At 41.5% G+C, this 19,135-nt stretch overlaps 1 protein-coding gene across 2 annotated transcripts in view; it reads left to right on the top strand.

Annotated features, from left to right (window-relative positions):
- LOC140736078 (sodium/potassium-transporting ATPase subunit beta-1-interacting protein 3-like) overlaps window positions 1-19,135 on the top strand; it is a 194,794-nt gene that overhangs the window by 71,368 nt on the left and 104,291 nt on the right. For both annotated transcript variants that reach the window (XM_073061817.1, XM_073061816.1), the window contains exon 3: window positions 17,738-17,818. In XM_073061817.1, the coding sequence (XP_072917918.1) occupies window positions 17,738-17,818 (81 nt within the window). The remainder of the gene's footprint in view (window positions 1-17,737; window positions 17,819-19,135) is intronic.

Below are 19,135 nucleotides of genomic sequence, written 5' to 3'. Positions count from 1 at the left end.
CATACGTTATTATGCCACCACATCATATATGCACACCTCACTTAAAGTAAAAACAAAACTAAGAAGTACGTGTTTTATCCCTGATTTCCCATGTCTTTCTTTTGATTAGTTTTGAAGTTACAAAACATGACAATAACCAGCAGATAAGTGAAGGGAGAAAAGATGGACTACATCTAAATCCTTAACATTCAAATGGGAACAGAAGAGCAAGAGTAATATGTGGGACATGGAGATTTTGTATTGTATAAGAAGCAAGATAGCAGAGCCTGAATCTTACAATAAGACACTGCCAAATCTGAAAAGATAAAGATGACTGATTGGCATTGCCGTGCTAGTGACAGTTTAACTGTACGTTGTTACTAAGGCTTAGAGAGAATTATTGTCTGTCTTAATCCTGATATAGCTACTTCTACCTGTAATCTTTCACTCACATGGGAGACTATCTAACAGTACTTCAGAAATAATGATTGTGCTGTTAAGAGGTGTAAGCTGACTATTTTCTAGACTTTTTTTTAGTAGCATGAGAGGCTGAAGGCCCTTGATCATAAAGTTATAGGGTCATAGAACACTTCAGCACAAAAACAGGCCCTTTGGCCCGTGCTAAGTTATTAATCTGCTTAGTCCCATCAACCTGCTCTGGACCATAATCATCCATACCCTTTCCATCCATGTACATAACCAAATTTCTTTTAAATATTGAAATCCAAACCTCATCCACCACCTACGCTGACAGCTCATTCCATACTCCCACCACCCTCTGTGAAGAAGTTCCTCGCATGTTCCCCTTACACATTTCACATTTCACCCTTAACCCCTGACCTCTAGTTGTTGCCTCAGCCAACCTCAATGGGAAAAGCCTGTCTGTACTTACCCTTTCTATACGTTCTATCAAATCTCCCCTCATTCTCTGATGCTCTGTGGAATAAAATGCAACTTCCCCTGTAACTCACTTGCTTTAAAACTTTCCTTGTAACTTTCTCTGCACTCTTTTCAATCAAAATTGACAGGTGTTCTGAAGGAATTTCTGTTGAGAGGAACTGCTGTTGAATTTTCTCTCTTTTCCATTCACAGAATCATATGAAGGGATCATAGAACATTACGTTACACAAAGAGGCCATTATACCTGTTCAGGCTTGTTTGAAATAGCTCTCCATTTAGTTTCATTTCTCTGTTCTGTACCAATGCCATGCAATTTGCTTTTTTCAAAGATGTAATGAATATTCTCACTTCTCAATCTGTTTACACCAGCTTTACAGGCAGTGCCTTCCAGACCAGAAGCTAACCTCATTTTGTGTGAAACACAATGTGTATTGGGTAAATTCGCTCTCTGTGTCGTTACTTCCCTTCATGATTTTAAATACATTAATCAGAAAGCTCCTTAATCTCATTCTTAGGAAACGTTGTTACTAGATTACATACCTTGTTGCGCATTTTAACCAATTTCTTTCATCCTATGGTTAATGCTGATGAAATACCATCCAATTTTTGTCCATAAAATTAAAGTGAAATTTCCAAGATCCAAGAATCTGATGTGATTATGAATGCACAGATTGAGAACAGTGGTTCACCCACTAGGAGCCGGTAGTAAATTGTGGAACATCAAGTGTTTTACTCTTCTAGCTGAATTAATTGTTCAGTGGACTGTCTACTCATCTGTTTTTGACATGATGCTGTTTCCCCCAGGAGGGGTTGTTCTGTTGCTCACTCGCGTCTCTTCCATTTTGTGCACATCTGCTCTCACCCCATCCTCCCTCCACCCCACCAGGGATAGGGCTTCTCTTGTCCTCACCAACCTCCGCCTCTAGCACATAATTCTCCATAACTTCCACCATCTCCAACGGGATTCCAACATCAAGCACATCTCCCCCACCCCCCACTTTCTGCAGGAATTGCCCCCTATGCGACTCCCTTGTCCACTCATGTCAAAGCCATGTCGATTGTTGTGAAAAACCATCTGATTCACTAATGTCCTTTAGGGGAGAAATCCTGCTGTCCTTACCTGGTCTAGCCTGTATGTGACTCCAGACTCACAGCGATGTGGTTGACTCTTAATTGCCCTCTGGAGTGGCCTAGCAAGCCATTCAGTTGCTAAAAAGATAATAATAATGAATAAACCCAGACGGATAACCAGGCATCAACCTAGGCACTGGAAATGACAATGGCTAAACCAGCCCTGTCAACGCTGCAACATCCTCTGGACAAACATCTAGGGAGTTGTGCCAAAGTTGGGAGAGCCGGCTCACAGACTAGTCAGGAACAGCCTGACGTAGCTGTACTGACAGAATCATACCTTAAGTTAACATTCCAGTCTCCACCATCTCCATTCCTGGGTATGCACTGTCTCACCGGCAGGACAGGCTTAGCAGAGGTGGTGGCACAGTGGTGGACAGTGGAGAGGGTGTTGCCCTGGCAACTCTCAACATCAACTCTGAACCTCAGGAGGTCTCATGACACCAAGTTAAACATGGGCAAGGAAACCTCCTGATGATTACCACGTACCGTCCTCCCTCAGCTGATGAATCAGTACTTCTCCATGTGGAGCAGCACTTGGAGGAGGCACTGAGGGTGGCAAGGGCACAGAATGCACTCTGGGTGGGGACTTCAATGTCCATCACCAAGAGTGGCTCAGTAGTACCACCACAGACTGAGCTGGTTGGCTCCTACTGGACTGGGACTACAGCAAGTGGTGAGGGAATCAACAAGAGGGAAAAACACACTTGACCTCATTCTTACCAACCTGCCTGCCGCGGAAACATCTGTCCACGACAGCATCGGTAGAAGTGACCACCGCACGGTATTTGTGGAGACTAAATCCCATCTCCACATTGAAGAAACCCTCCACTGTTTTGTGTGTCACTACCACTGTGCTAAGTAGGATAGACTTTGAAAAGATCTAGCAGCCCAAGAGTGGGCATCTATGAGACACTGTGGGCCATCAGCAGCAGCAGAATTGTACTCAGCTACAATCTGTAACCTCGTGGCCCGGCCTATCCCCCACTCTAACATTACCTCCAGGCCAGGGGATCAACTTTGGTTCAATAAAGGGTACAGGAGGCATGGCAAGAACAATACCAGGGATACCTCAAGATGAGGCATCACCCTGGTGAAGCCACAATGCAGGACTACTTGCATGCCAAACATCATAAGCTGCAAGTATTAGACAGCTAAGTGGTCCCACAAGCAACAGATCAGATCTAAGCTCTGTAGTCCTGCCACATCTAGCAATGACTGGTGGTGGACAATCAAACAACTCACTGGAGGGGGAGTCTCCACAGATATCCCCATCCTCAATGATAGTGGAGCCCAGTACACCTGTGCACAAGATAAGGCTGAGGCATTTGCGACTATCTTCAGTCAGAAGTACCGAGTAGATTACCCAGCTCGGCCTCCTCCAGAATTCCCTAGCATCCTAGATGTCACTATGCAGCTAATCCGATTCACTCCACGTGACATCAAGAAACGGCTGTAAGTGCTGGATACTGCAAAGGCTATGGGCCCAGACTAAATCCTGGCAATAGTCCTGAAGACTATATACACATGACTGTGTGGCTAGGCATAGCTCAAATACCATCTATAAATTTGCTGATGATACAACCATTGTTGGTAGAATCTCAGGTGGTGATAAGAGGGTGTACAGGAGTGAGATATAGTGGAATGGCACTGCAGCAACAACCTGGCACTCAACGTCAATAAGATGAAAGAGCTGATTGTGGACTTCAGGAAGGGTAAGAGGAAGGAACACGTACCAATCCTCACAGAGGGATCAGAAGTGGAGAGAGTGAGCAGCTTCAAGTTCCTGGGTATCAAGATCTCTGAGGATCTAATCTGGTCCCAACATATCGATGTAGTTATAAAAAAGGCAAGACAGTGGCTATAATTTATTAGGAGCTTGAAGAAATTTGGCATGTCAACAATACACTTTAAAACTTCTATAGTTGTACTGTGGAGAGCATTCTGACAGGCTGCATTATTGTATGGTACGGAGGGGGTTACTGCACAGGACCGAAAGAAGCTGCAGTAGGTTGTAAAACTAGTTAGCTCCATCTTGGGCACTAGTCTACAAAGTACCCAGGACACCTTTAGTGAGCAGTGTCTCAGAAAGGCAGTGTCCATTATTAAGGACGTCCAGCACCCAGGGCATGCCCTTTTCTCACTGTTATTATCAGATGGGAGGTACAGAAGCCTGAAGGCACACACTCAGCAATTCAGGAACAGCTTCTTCCCATCTGCCATCCGATACCTAAATGGGCATTGAATCTTTGGACACTACCTCACTTTTTTTTGATATACAGTGTTTCTATTTTTGTATGTTTTTTTTCATCGATTCAATATACGTAATTGATTTACTTGTTTATTTATTATTATGCTTTATTTTATTTATTGTTATTTTTTTCTTCTCTGCTGGATTATGTTTTGCATTGAACTGCTGCTGCTAAGTTAACAAATTTCATGTCACATGTCAGTGATAATAAACCTGATTCTGATTCTGACTTGTGCTCCAGAACTTGCCAACCTGTTCCATTACAGCTACAACACTGGCATCTACCCAGCAACATGGAAAATTACCCTGGTATGTCCTGTACACAAGAAACAGGACAAGTCCAACCCAGCCAATTATTGCCCGATCAGCCTACTCTCAATTATCAGCAAAGTAATGGAAGGGGTCAACAACAGTGCAATCACGCAGCACCTACTCGGCAATAACCTGCTTACGCATGCCCAGTCTGGGTTCCGTCAAGGCCACTCAGCTCCTGATCTCATCACCTCCTTGGTCCAAACATGGACCAAAGAGCTAAATACCATTGATGGGGTAAGAGTGATAGACCTTAACATCAAGGCAGCATTTAAACAAGTAGGCATACAATGGGAATTAGAGGAAAAACATTCCACTTGTTAGAATCATATCTGACACAAAGGAAGATGGTTGGAGGTCAATCATCTCATCCTCAGGTTATCACTGCAGGAGTTCCTCAGGGAAGTGTCCTTGGAGCATCCATCTTCAGCTGCTTCATCAATGACGTTTCTTCCTTCATAAGGTCGGAGTGGGGATGTTCACAGGTGACTGCACAATGACCTGCACCATTCACGACTCTTCAGATAGTGAAGCAGTTCATACCAAAATGCAGCAGGATCTGGACAATATCCAGGCTTGGGCTGATTAGTGGCAAGTAACATTCGAGCCATGCAAGTGCCAGGCAATGACCATCTCCAACAAGAGAGGCTCTAGCCATCTTCCTTTGACATTCAGTGGCATCACCATCACCAAATCCCTGGGGGGGTTACATTTAAACACAGAACAGGTCAAAGGTTGGGAATCCTGTGGCATGTAACTTACCTCCTAACTCCCCAAAGCCTGTCAGCCATCTACAAGGCTCAAGTCAGAAGTGTAATGGAATACTCACCACTGACCTGAATGAGTGTAGCTCCATTAGCACTCAAGAAGCTTGACACTATCCAGTACAAGGGAGCCCACATGATTGGTACCCCTTCCACAAGCATCTAATCCCTCCACCATCGACGAACAGTTGCAGCAGTGTGTACTACCTACAAGATGCACTGCAACAACACACCAAAGTTCCTAAGGCAGCATCTTCCAGTCCCACAACCACTACCATTTAGAAGGACGAGAACAGCTGATACCTGGGAACACCACCACTTGGAAATCCCCCTCCAAGTCACTCACCATCTTGACTTGGAAACATATCGCCGTTCCCTCACTGTCACTGGAGGGAATTCCCTCCCTAACAGCACTGTGGGTGTACTACACCTCAGGGACTGCAGCGGTTCAAGAAGGCAGCTCATCACCACTTTCTGAAGGGCAACTAGGGATGGCCAACAAATGCTGGCTTAGCTGGCATTGCCCACATCCCATAAATGAATGAAATAAAAAACTCATCCCTCGCCACTAATCTCCCTCTGGCACTTACCCTTGCAAGTGGCACGTGCTAGACCTGCCCCTACACCTCCTCCCTCACTACCATTCAAGGCCACAAACAGTCCTTCCAGGTGAAGCGACACTTCACCTGTGAGTCTTTTGGGGTTATCTACTGTGTCCCGTGCTTCTAGTGTGGCCAACTGTATACTGGTGAGACCCAATGTAGATAGGGAGATTGATTTGCTGAGAACCTACCCTCTGTCTGCCAGAAAAAGCAGGATCTCCAGTAAAACTACATCCCATTCCCATTCCAACATGTCAGTCCATGGCCTCCTCTATTGTCTCAATTAGGCCACATTCAGGTTGGAGGGGCAACACCTTATATTCCGTCTGGATAAGCTCCAAACTGATGGCATGAACATCAATTTCTCGAACATCCAGTAATTGCCCCCTTCTCCTTCACCATTCCCCATTCCCATTTCCCTCTCTCACCTTTTCTCCTTACCTGCTCATCATCTCTCTCGTGCTCCTCCCCCTTTCCTTTCTTCCATGGCCTTCTGTCCTCTCCTATCAGATTCCCCTTTCTCCAGCCTTGACTGTCTTTCACCAATCAACTTTGCAGTTCTTTACTTCACCCCTTCCCCACCCCCGGTTTCACCTATCACCTTGTGTTTCTTCCTCCTCTCCCCCCACTTTCTTATGCTGACTCCTCATCTTTTTCCTTCCAGTCCCATTGAAGGGTCTTGGCCTGAAACTTCAACTGTACATTTTTCCATAAATGATGCCTGGCCTGCTGAGTTCCTCCAGCATTTTGTGTGAGTTGCTTGGATTTCCAGCATCTGCAGATTTTCTCTTATTTATATCTACTTGTGCTTTACTTGGAACTTTGCTCTTGAACAGTGAAGGAAAGAAAGTGAAGAGTCAATGAAACACGTGCGAAGTGATGTTCTGGACAGACAAGACAGTCCACTCCTAAATGCTTTTACAGTGACCTCTGCTGGAACCATATTGTAGGGTGAGCATAGCATGAGACATGGTTGAGATGACTTCCAAGGTTATGAAAAGTAACTCCTGATACTGATTGACCAGGCTTAAAAATCATAGATATCTAAAAAAAATTGTGGCATAAATGTATTCTAGCATAGCAGGAGTCAAATACTGTACTTCACAATTAAAAAAATGGTGGCATTGGCACTCAGTTGTGAAATCATTCAGAATAATATGCTGCTATTTCTCAAACTTCAGTGAACACTGAATTTGATGACTGATTATAGGTTACTAAACTGGAAACCTGGATCAAGATAATCTCTGGTTCTCTTCATAGAGAACTCTCTTCTGAGACAGTAACATGCTGTATGTTATATCTTTCTCCCCTTCCCCCAAACTTATTCTGACTTTTCCCTTCCTTTCCAGTCCTGATGGAGGGTCTCAACCCAAAATGTCGACTGTTTATTCCTCTCCATAGATGCTGCCTGACCTGCTGAGTTCTTCCAGCATTTTGTGTGTTGCTTTACATATTGTGATATGTAATCCTTATTAATAACCAGTATGACATCTGCAAAATAGGTACTTAATTGCTTTTATGATACTAGTTTGTGCATTTAAGTCAGGAAGTTAGAGATTTAACTATCTCCCAAGACTTGAGCAAGTATCTCAGGGGCATTTAGTGCACAATTGCAGGTTGCAGTGTAGTCTCTTTCAACTGTGCACTAGATACCCCTTAGAATCTGGCTGAAGTTGCATAATTCTGTGAATGGCATCATAATCAGGTTTATTTTCACTGATACATACTTTACTTTATTGTCACCAAATAATTGATACTAGAGCGTACAATCATCACAGCGATATTTGAGTCTGCGTTTCGCGCTCCCTGAAGTACAAATCAAAGTAAGTATAATAAAAATTTAAATCATAAATCATAATTAGAAAATAGAAAAGGGAAAGTAAGGTAGTACAAGTCAAGTCCAGATATTTGGAAGGTACGGCCCAGATTCGGGTCAGGATCCGTTCAGCAGTCTTATCACAGTTGGAAAGAAGCTGTTCCAAAATCTGGCCGTACAAATCTTCAAGATCCTGAAACTTCTCCTGGAGGGAGGAGAGACAAAAAGCGTGTTGGCTGGGTGGGTCGTGTCCTTGATTATCCTGGCAGCTCTGCTCTGACAGCGTGCAGTGTAAAGTGAGTCCAAGGATGGAAGATTGGTTTGTGTGATGTGCTGGGCCATGTTCAAGATCTTCTGCAGCTTCTTCCGGTCTTGGACAGGACAGCTTCCATACCAGGTGGTGATGCACCCTAGAAGAAAGCTTTCTATGGTGCATCTATAAAAATTAGTGAGAGTTTTAGGGGACAGGCCAAATTTTTTCAGCTTTCTCAGGAAGTAAAGGCTCTGGTGGGCCTTCTTGGCAGTGGACTCTGCTTGGACCAAGTCAGGTCATTCATGTTGTGAAATGTGTTCTTTTGTGACAGTAGTACAGTGCAAGACAGAAAAGTTATAATAAATAACTAGTGCCAAAGAGGAATAGTGAGATACTGTTCATGGGTTCATGGATCATTCAGAAAGGTTGATGGGCGAGGAGAAGAAGCTGTTCCTAAAACACTCCCCACAATACATCTGTAGAAATTTGACCATCCCATTCCATGATCATACCAGGTGCGATGATGCTGAGATTCTTTCTTTCAAATATGTTACTGTATGTGTGTAATCTCCTCAACCTTTGATCAATTCAAAAACTTGTAGCCTTTTAAATGTTGATTTTAAAGTTCTGGGTTTCCACTGCTTGGATAGTACAAGTGTTGAACGTTACACTAATGTTTATATTTCAACCAACAACAATCTTAATGTAGAGAATTATTCTGAGGAAACAAGACAAAGTGGTTTTCAATAGAGCTGAATGGCGGTGCACCTCGTCTCAGAGAACATGATGACAATAGCAGTAACATACTTGGTGGAGTGTTGGTCTGATGGGAAGGCTTATTGTGACACCATACTGAGGTTGATTTTCAAAAAGGATGAGACGGTGGCATCAGAAAATAGAATGTACTGAATATTCTTGACATTTTCCAATTGGAGAAATTTATTGCAGGAAAGTCAGTCTACATCTTGAGTGGCTCCTTTAAAAAGCAATACATCTAATCTTTAAAATTTAACTTGGTCTAGTTTTTGCATTCTTCAGCCTGAACTTCAAAACAATATTTCTTGCTGTAGAGGAAGGGAGATATTTTGTACTGTACTCAAGTTAGACATATTGTTGCATTTCAACCTAAACTGCAGTAGCTGGAGCTCTTTGTGGAGGCTCCAAGTAAATAATCTATTCCTATTTTCTAAGTGGGGAGCAAATTCTGAAATTGAAGGCACAAGGAGACTTGCGAGTCCTAGTGCAGAATTCTGTAAAAGTTAACTTGCAGGTAGGGTTATTAGTGAGGAAGGCAAATGCAATATCAGCAGCCATTTTAAAAGGAGTAGTATATAAAGCAAGGATGTAATGCTAAGGCTTTATATAGCATTGGTCAGTTTTGGATCCCTTTAGAACAAAGATAAAGAGGAATTTCTATAGCCAAAGGGTAGTGAATTTGTAGAATTTTATTGGCACAGATGGCTGTGGAGGCTAAGTCATATATACTTAAAGTATATTTAAAGTGGAGGTTGATAGGTTCTTGATTAGTAAGGACGTCAAAGGTTACAGAGTGAATGCAGGAGATGTGGGTTGAAAGGGAAAATAAATTAGCTATGATCAAATAACAGAGCAGACTCGATAGGCCAAATGGCCCCATTTTGCTTCAGGTCTTAAATCCATTGCTCCCTATTGATCTCCCTATTGGTCAAGTCAGTACAAAATAAACTGAAACTAATCCATGTATTGAACACCAATGGTCACCTGGCATATAAAAAGATGAAGTGCAGCATCAAGCTGAAAATGGGATGTATATTGGCATGTACTTTCTTTCCAAGTGTCCAGGTCTATGCATCCAAACCCTAACCCGAATCAGTAACAGCTGTGTGCATGAGTCCCATGTTGACTGCCCCAGGAACAGGAAATATGGCATACTATAATATGGGAGTGTAAATATATAGGTTCTTCACCTCTGGAGAATAGGTTGTAAAGGACGAGTGTTTTAGTGGGGCTATTGTGCAGGAGGTGCAATGGGATGGAAGATAGACTAAATAAAATAGTGTGGTGGGAGCTGGCCCAGTGGAAGGTTCACTTTGGAGTGCTGGAACAGTAGGAGAGGTGAAGATGTGGTAGTGCTGAGGTATTGGAATTGCTGAAAATAATCCCTTAAGCGTGAAAGCCAGTCATGGGTAATGTTCAGGCAATTATGTATCTGTCCTGGCTTTGGGAAGAAGAATCTCCTTGTACCTACTCCACTATTTAGAATCTACAATCTCACAGCCACACCCCTCTCCCAAAGATGCACCTTGATTATCTCAACTTCTAACCCATGCTCTCTCCTGTGTGGCAGTCAGTCCCTCTTCCTGTGCCTTGTTTCCACCATATGGTAAGTTATTTTATTGACATGTGTATCCCTGAGTCAGCACTATCCCCCTAGATAGCTCCAATATTTTAAGTACAGAAGAAATAGAAGCAAGAGTGGGCCATTTAGCCCCTGGTGTGCTCTGCCAGTCAATCATAGTTAATTTTTTACCTCATTGCTACTTTCCTGCAAAAAAAAACCCCGTATCCCTTAATTTGTTTAATATCCCAAAATCTATTGATCTTGTTTCAGTGATTATCTTCTATAGTCCTCTTGAGTAGATGATTCCAGAAATTCCTATACTTTCAGTGAAGAAGTTTCTTTTGATCTCTCTCTAGCCCAACCAGGGATTGGATTGTCACTGCATCTACCATGACAAGCCCTGTACAGATATTAAACGTTTCAATGATACCAGCACTCATTCTCCTGGACTCGAGAGTTCAGGCCCAATCCGCTGAACCTCTCCTTGTACACCAAGCATAGTATCCTAAAAATCAAATTCAAAATCCTGTGCTGCACTCCCTCTATTACAAGCATACCATTCCTTTGTCAGGGAAACCAGATCTATAATAATATTTCAGATGCAGTCTCACTGGGCCTTGAAATGTAAGACCATAAGACCATAAGATATAGGAGCAGAATTAGGCCATTTGGACCATCATGTCTGCTCTGCTATTTCATCATGGCTGATCCAACTTTACTCTCAGCCCCAGTCTCCTTCCTTTTCCCTCTATCCCTTCATGCCCTGGCCAATCAAGAATCTATCAACCTCTGCCTTAGGATAAATAAAGTCTTAACCTCCTCAGCTGCCTGTGGCAAAGAATTCCACAGATTCACCACCTTTTAGCTAAAGAAATTCCTTCTCATCTCCATTCTAAAAGGATGCCCCTTTATTCTGAGACTATGTCTTCTGGTCAGACTCTCCCACCATAGGCAACATCCTTTCCACATCAACTCTATCAAGGCCTTTTACCATTCAATAGGTTTCAACGCGGTCACCCCTTATTCTTCTGAATTCTAGCCATCAAGCACTCTTCATATATTACTGGTGGTGGTCCTATCTTTCTTTCTATTTGGTAGAGATCATAGGTGAAGAATCTTCAGAAAGTTGTAATGCATTTTGTAAACCATGTGCATTTCAATCAGGAAACTAATAGTAGAGGGATTACTGTAATTACTGTAGTTTGATGAGATGCTGATTAAGCAAACTTTTATTATGGATAGTGTCATTTTGTTTTTTGTGTTGGTGACACTGTTTATCCAGGGAAGAAAAAAATTCAAATATACTTCTGTCTTATCCATTGAAAATGATGGGAAGACTAAAGAAAGTTAGGAGATGAGTCACCTACCAAAAAAAATCCAGCCTCTGCCCTGTTTGTATAACTAAACTATAATGATAGGCATCTGTTAGTCTCGAGAGACCATGGGCCTTGGAAAGTTTTCAGGGGGTTGTATGGGTTGTATGAGACTTGCCAGTGCTGCAAGTCTCCCCTCTCCATGCCACCGATGTTGTCCAAGGGAAGGGTAAGGGCCGATACAGCTTGACACAGGTGTCGTTGCAGAGCAATGTCTGCCTTGCTCAAGGACACAATACACTGCCTTAGCTGAGGCTCGAACTAGCGACCTTCAAATCACTAGACCAACGCCTTAAACACTTGGCCATGTGTCAACACAAACTATAATGGTTCAGTTTAGCTACAGGTGTCTCCTAGGATATTGAAGGTGGGGATTTGATAATGCAAATAACAATGAATATCAGCAAGAGTTAGTTCTCTTGTCAGAAGTGATTACTTTGCACATGAATACTCAAATACACAAATATTATATATATTCCTTTAAACTTTTTATTCTGACATGATTTGCAGACACACTTCTATATGACTATTTCTACAGACACATTTCTATATCACTATACATTTAGACTTCAGTGGATTAGAAGAGAGTTATGTACATGTGCAAAGAGTTTCCATATGTTTTACTTAACAGTAATTTTAAAGCACGCTCCAATTAAAACAAATACACTTGGGACCTTTTGGAAGAAGGGGTGTGATTTCCCAGAGGCCTGGCAAAAAAATTATTCTTTAATTAAGTCTATCAAATTGAAAAACTGGTCATTCATTGCACTGTCTTTGTTCATAAATACAGTACATTGATTAGCATGATGTGTACTTAAAAATAGCAGTGACTTAATTTCAAAAGTAATTCGTTTGTTGCAAAGCACTTGATTTGTTCTGAACTGGTGTAAGGCATGGAGCTAGAAATGCAACAGTCCTGGAAAAGGTACAACGATTATGTGCGGTATGTGGAAGGGTGGAGATGTTCCTGTTTTGTATGAGCCCTATGGCAATGATAGTTTATCAGGCATAAGGCCCATGGTGTCACTTGCATCAGAACAGACTTTGTACACTTCAAGGAACTTTTTTTTCTCCATCACGGAGCTGGAACTTGGTGCATGGCTAAAGTAGCATTGCTGTTGGAACTGCTCAAGCTTGATTGGAGGTTAACTCTCAATGGAGATAAAATGGGATTTGGTGGGCAGTCAGACTGGTGGTTGCGGGTTATAAGTTGTGGATGCAGGGTTGATTTGACAGAGATTGACTTGGAGTTAACCAGCTGGTGGGAAGCCAGTCAGAGATTAAGGGGCAAAGGTGCCATTGACAAGCTAATGACAATAACATGTTTGGTTAGATATGCAGTTGGGGTCCCTGAGATTATTGGTATCAGGGAAGTGCTATTGTGAGAGGAGGCATTAAGAAACACTTAAATAAGAATCTAGTAGACCGATATACATAGCCCCTAGCAGTGGGCAAAGTAAAGTCAGACTCCTTTAATAGCTACTAATTTAGCTTCATCTCCCCAGTTAAGGTCAGTTTAGTGTACAAAGCCCATCATTTATGGGCCTCATAAGGCAGAATACTTCTGTACATGTGTTGTCAAATCATGCATTTCATGTTATTTACAATCATTCTATTGCATGGCTTTCTCCATGTGTATCCAGGTCACATGCAGAGAGGACCCATAATAAATCTTACCATGTTACAATTGCCCAGGAATGTTCTGATGTGAGATGAAATTACTCAGCCATTCTGTAGTTGTGAGTTAATTGTTTTTAACCACAGTGCGCACAAATAAGATTTTAAAAGTTTAGACATTTCAATTTTATTTCTTGAACATTCAGCTCTGAACATTTCTCCAAAATTCGCATTGACTCTATGTTTTTTTAAAGTTTTAGAAATGATTGAAAATTATGAACTCTTGTCCTGCACTTCTTCAGTTCATAGAGCATAGAACAGTACAGCATAGGATCAAGCACTTCAGCTCACAATGGCCATGAAGGCATCAGGCCCTGATGATGAACCTGGTAGGTAACTGAAAACCAACTAGCTGGAGTGTTCTGAGTTTCCCAACTGCTCTAAAAGAGTGACCAGTGCACAAGAAGATCAGGCTGAGCTAAATGACTATCACCCAGTTGCATTCACTTCTGCTGTGATGAAGTTTTTTGAGAGGTTGGTGATGGCCAGAATCAGTTCATGCTTAAGCAAGGACCTGGCTGCACGGCAATTTTTTTCTTGCCACAAAGGGTCTATTGCAGACAGAATCTCACTCCGCCTCCTCCTGACCACAGTTTGCATACCAGCAGAGGTAATTCCAGACCAAACTTGAATCACAGAAGGATGCTGTGGCAGGGGTTGAATGTTATCACCTCCTACAAAGTGAAACCAAGTGACACAGGTGACAAAGTTTTGATTCCACATGATCTCAATGCTTTTATGCTCGTTTGACTATCAAAACATAGAGGCACCTTCACAAACTCCTATAGCTACCGATGACCCTGTAATTTCAGTCTCTGAGGCTAACGGAGGGTGAACCCATGGCAATCACCCAGCCCAGAGGGGTACCTGGCTGAGAATTAAAGACCTGTACTGATCAACCACCTGGAATGTTCGTTGATATCTTTAACTCTTGCTTTGGCAGCCTGAGTTACCCACCTACTTCAGACAGGCTTCAATTATACTGGTGCCTAAGAGGAACTTGGTAACATGCCTCAATGACGATTGCCCAGTGACACTTACTGTGCATTCGCTGTGGTGAGGTACTTTGAGAGGTTGGTGATGAAACACATCAACTCCTGTCCGAGAAGCAACTTGGATTCTCTCCAACTTGCCTGCCCTCACAACAGATCTGCAGCAGATGCCATTTCATTGGCTCTTAACTCAACCGTGGAACATCTGAACAGTGAAGATGCATACATTAGGACATTCCTCATTGACTACAGCTCGGCATGCAGTAGTAGCATCCCCTAAAACTAATCAATAAGCTCCAAGACCTTGGCCTCAATACCTCCTCGATTTCCTCACTTGCAGACCCCAGTAAGTTTGGACTGGCAACAACATCTCCTCAACAATTACCATCAACACAGATGCACCCCAAGGCTGTGTGCTTAACTACCTGCTCTACTCACTGTGAGGTAAGCACAGCTCCAAAGATATACTTAATTTTGCTGACAACAGCTTTGTCATTATTTGAATGGGAGCTGAGTGGTGTCATAACAATAGTTTCTCACCCAATGTCAGCAAGACCAAGGAGCTGATTATTGATTTCAAGAAGAGGAAACCAGAGGACTATGAGCCAGTCCTCATCAGGGGATCAAAGGTGGACAGGGTCAGAAACATTAAATTCTTTGGTGTTATAATTTCAGAGGATCAGTCCTGGGTCCAGTACAGAAGTGATGAAGTGCCTTGGCCCAAAATGTCAACATTTTACTCTTTTCCATAGATGTTGCCTGGCCTGCTGAGTTCATCTCGCAGTTTGTGTCTGTTACTTGGATTTCCAGCATTTGCAGATTTTCTCATGTTTATGGAAACACCAATGCCCTTAAACGGAACACCCTACAAAAAGAAATAGATAAAGCCTAGTCCATCATGGGTAAAGCTGTTGTGCTCATCTGCAAGGAGCACTATTACAAGAAAGCAGCATCCATCATCACGGACTCCTACCACCCAGGGCATGCTCTCTTCTTGCTGTTGCTATCAAGAAGAAGGTACAGGCGCCTCAGGACCCACACCACCAGTTTGAGGAATAGTTATTGGTCCTCAACCATCAGGCTATTGAACCAAAGGTGATAACTTCACTCACCCAACACTAAAATGTTCCTGTAACCTATGTATTCACTGTCATTGTTCAGCTCATGTCCTCAATATTTTTTGCTTATTTATTTCTTTTGCTTTTTGTACTTATAGAGTTGATTGTCTTTTGCACATTGGTTTTTTGTCCATCTTGTTTGGAGCTGTCTTTCATTGATTCTATTGTGTTTCTTTTTATTTACTGTGAATGCCCACAAGAAAATGAAACTCAGGGTTGTATATGGCAACATACATGTACTTTGATAATAAATTTATTTTGACCTTTGAACTTTGAACCTAGACGATAGCAATACCTACATCAGGCTGTAGTTTATTAATTACAATTCAGCATTCAACGCCATCATACCTTTGGTACTAATTAACAAGTTCCGATATCTGTACCTCTGTACTTCCCTCTGCAGCTGACTCTTTGACTTCCTCGTTGGGAGAACACAGCCAGTGCAGATTGGAAATAACATCTCCTCATTAACAATCAACACTGGTGCACCTCAAGGATGCATTCTTAGCGCACTGCTCTACTCTCTCTGCACATATGACTGTGTGAGTATAAGCTTTGGAAATGACACAACTATGGTTGGCAGAATTTCAGATGGTGAAGACAATGCATACGGGAGTGAGTTGGATCATTTGGTTAAGTGGTGTTGAAACAAAAACCTTGCACTCAACATCATTAAGACCAAGGAATTGATTGTGAACTTCAGTGAGGGGAAGTTGCAGGAACGCACTTCAGTCCTTGTTGAGGGATCAGCAGTGGAAAGGGTGAGCAGTTTCAGGATCCTGGGTGTCATCATCTCTGAAGATTTATCCTTGGCCCACCATATTGATGCAATTTCAAAGAAGGCACAACAGTGGCTATATTTTATGAGTAGCTTGAGAAGATCTGGTATGTGATCAAGGACTCTTGAAAATTTCGACAGATGTACCATGGAGACCATTCTAACTGATTGCATCACCATCTGGTATAGAAGGGCCACAGGATTGGAAAAAACCACAGAAAGTGGCAAAATCAGCCAGCTCCATCATAGGCTCTAGCATCTCCAGCATTGAGGACATCTCCATCATTAAGGACCCTCATCACTCAGGATATGCCCTCTTCTCATTGCTATCAATCAAGGACGAGGTACAGGAGCCTGAAGACAGACACTCAACATTTAAGGGACAGCTTCTTCCTCTCTGCCATCAGATTTCTGAATGGACAACAAACCAATGTATACTACCTCACTTTTGTTTCATTTTTTTGCTCTCTTTTTGCACTACTTATTTAATTACATCTATACATATTATTGTAATTAATAGCTTTTTATTATGTATTCCAGTGTACTGCTGCTGCAAAACAACATATTTCACTACGTCTGCCAGTGATACTAAACCCGGTTCTGATTCCAATACAAACTGCCTACACATGATCTATATCCCTTCTTCCTGCTGGTTCATATACCCATCTGAATGCTTTGCGAACATTGCTTCATGGTGAAACATTAGTCCTACCTACAATATTCATAACTCTTATTTTAAGATTGCAGTATTTTGTATCATCTATTCCTAATGAGCATTAAAATAAATGATCAAGATCAGGCACATACTACAGTTGACACTTTTTAATTTAATTTAATTCCTTCATCCTAATTTCTCTTAAACTTATTGCCTAGTGTTTTATTAAAGTAGCCAAATGTGAATCAGACCAATACAGGTCACAATTTCTATGCCACAGAATTAGTTTCTGAACGTGCAGCTTTTTAATACAATGACCAAAGTGCATAACGTGGGACAGAACGAGAACATGACCACATTTGGAGTAAGTAGTGATACATCTGTCATTTTGAAACTAGACTAGCAGCATAGTTATAAATCATTGGATGATAATATGAATATTTTGAATTTAAATCTATTTTGGGCTGGTTCAATAATTTTTGATTGATGGAAGTATAAAAATGCAGACAATGGTCCAATAATGATTGAAAATAATGTTTTCCATAATAGTTTTACACTCTTTTGAATTGAATTTACACTCTTTTGAATTGCATTTTCAGTAATATTGTTCCATCAGCACAATATCATTATTAACTCTAATTCAATTTAATATTGCAGTATTAACATTGCAATTACCATGTGTGGGAAAAGTCGAGTATCTGTGTAATCTGAATAATTATTATAGTCTGCACCTGCAGCTGCTATTGAATTTATTGATGTTCTTTCTCAAATGTGTGTGTGCATATAATCTTACACTCCTTTCTTTTATTTCTCCAGTATGCTGTCTGGACAGCTCTATGGGTCACATGGAATATATTCATCATCTGTTTCTATTTGGAAGTAGGTGGCTTATCAAAGGTAGGTTATTTTAGCTATGTAATGGATATTGACTATACTACAGAACTATTAACACTTTTAAACATTTTCAGTCACAAAATAAAGCAATCACATTGTTTAGTCAGTGGTAAAAATGGGTTTATAATGGGCAGATATTGAATAAAGTATTAGGTTACCATGCTGTTATTGTACTTTCGGGTTAGGTTTATATCCATCCTTGACAGAATCGGGGCAATTTCAGGCCACGTTGTTAATGGAGTTTGGCCCACTGTTTGAACTTCAAAGAATTGAACTCATTTGGAGGATGATCAGCACTGTTGTTCTGGGAAATTGAAATGTATTGGTGCAGGAAGGTTGCTCTCAGAAGTTAGAATTAAAATGCACATTCACTGATCCCAGTGTCCCACTGGGGAGCTATGCTGGAGGAGGATGCTGGCTGGTCTCATTATAGTGCTCTCTCTGTCCTGTCAACCCTTTGAATGCAGCTAACACAAGGTTGGTAAATGTATCTGTAAAATCCGTTGTGGGATTAGAGTAAGGGGTGTTTGCTCTCTGATCTAATGATTTTTGGTGTTGATACTTTGGCACATTATATGAATAATGCATTTTATTTTTCAGCAATTTATGTTTGATACTGAATAAAAAAGACTAGAATTATTGAGCAATTTAAAAAAGTCAATTTACATTTGTGTTCTGATGCAAAGAAATTAACATTACCTTTACAATTTAATAAAGAGTCATTAATTACAGGTCTGAGCTTAGTGCTTAATTGGTGTTTTGTGAGGAGAGTTGTAGATTAGGTGTTTTATCTATATCTCTAACTACGTGTCAGAAAATCCCTTAGGAAATGACTGATATTGTTTTATATTTTAATAATTTGACACTTTGAAGTTTGATTGGCACCCTTAGAAATATTATGCTAATTGATGGGGGTTTGGAGATGGGGGTGACATTCAGGCTATAGTAGGTTAAGAGTCTATTCCTTCGACTCTGAAATGAAATTTCAAATCTAATTCAGAAACAGGAGACGACTATCTCTGTCTGCTTATTGTTCTGATCCTGAAATTGGGTGGGACATTGGCTGTTGACAAGTTGTTCCTCTGTTGACATTGATTGAAATCCCACACAAAGAAGGCTGATTTGTGGGGTGAACGTGCCTGCAGAGCTTGTACTGGCCTCAGATGTGAGGCATGTTATTGTTACAGATTTCACCTGAGAGGAGTTGATGCTTGCATAGTCGCTGCAATGATATGTTCAGTTTCTCAGCAACAATTTATGTTATACAAATCAGGAAAAAATTTACTTTGAAACAGAAAAAAATTTGTCCCGCCCCCTTTG

Source organism: Hemitrygon akajei, chromosome 11, assembly GCF_048418815.1.
Source record: "Hemitrygon akajei chromosome 11, sHemAka1.3, whole genome shotgun sequence".
Lineage (NCBI taxonomy): Eukaryota > Metazoa > Chordata > Chondrichthyes > Myliobatiformes > Dasyatidae > Hemitrygon > Hemitrygon akajei.
The sequence above is the reverse complement of the archived record's forward strand: the minus strand, read 5'-3'. Positions and strand labels throughout refer to the sequence as shown.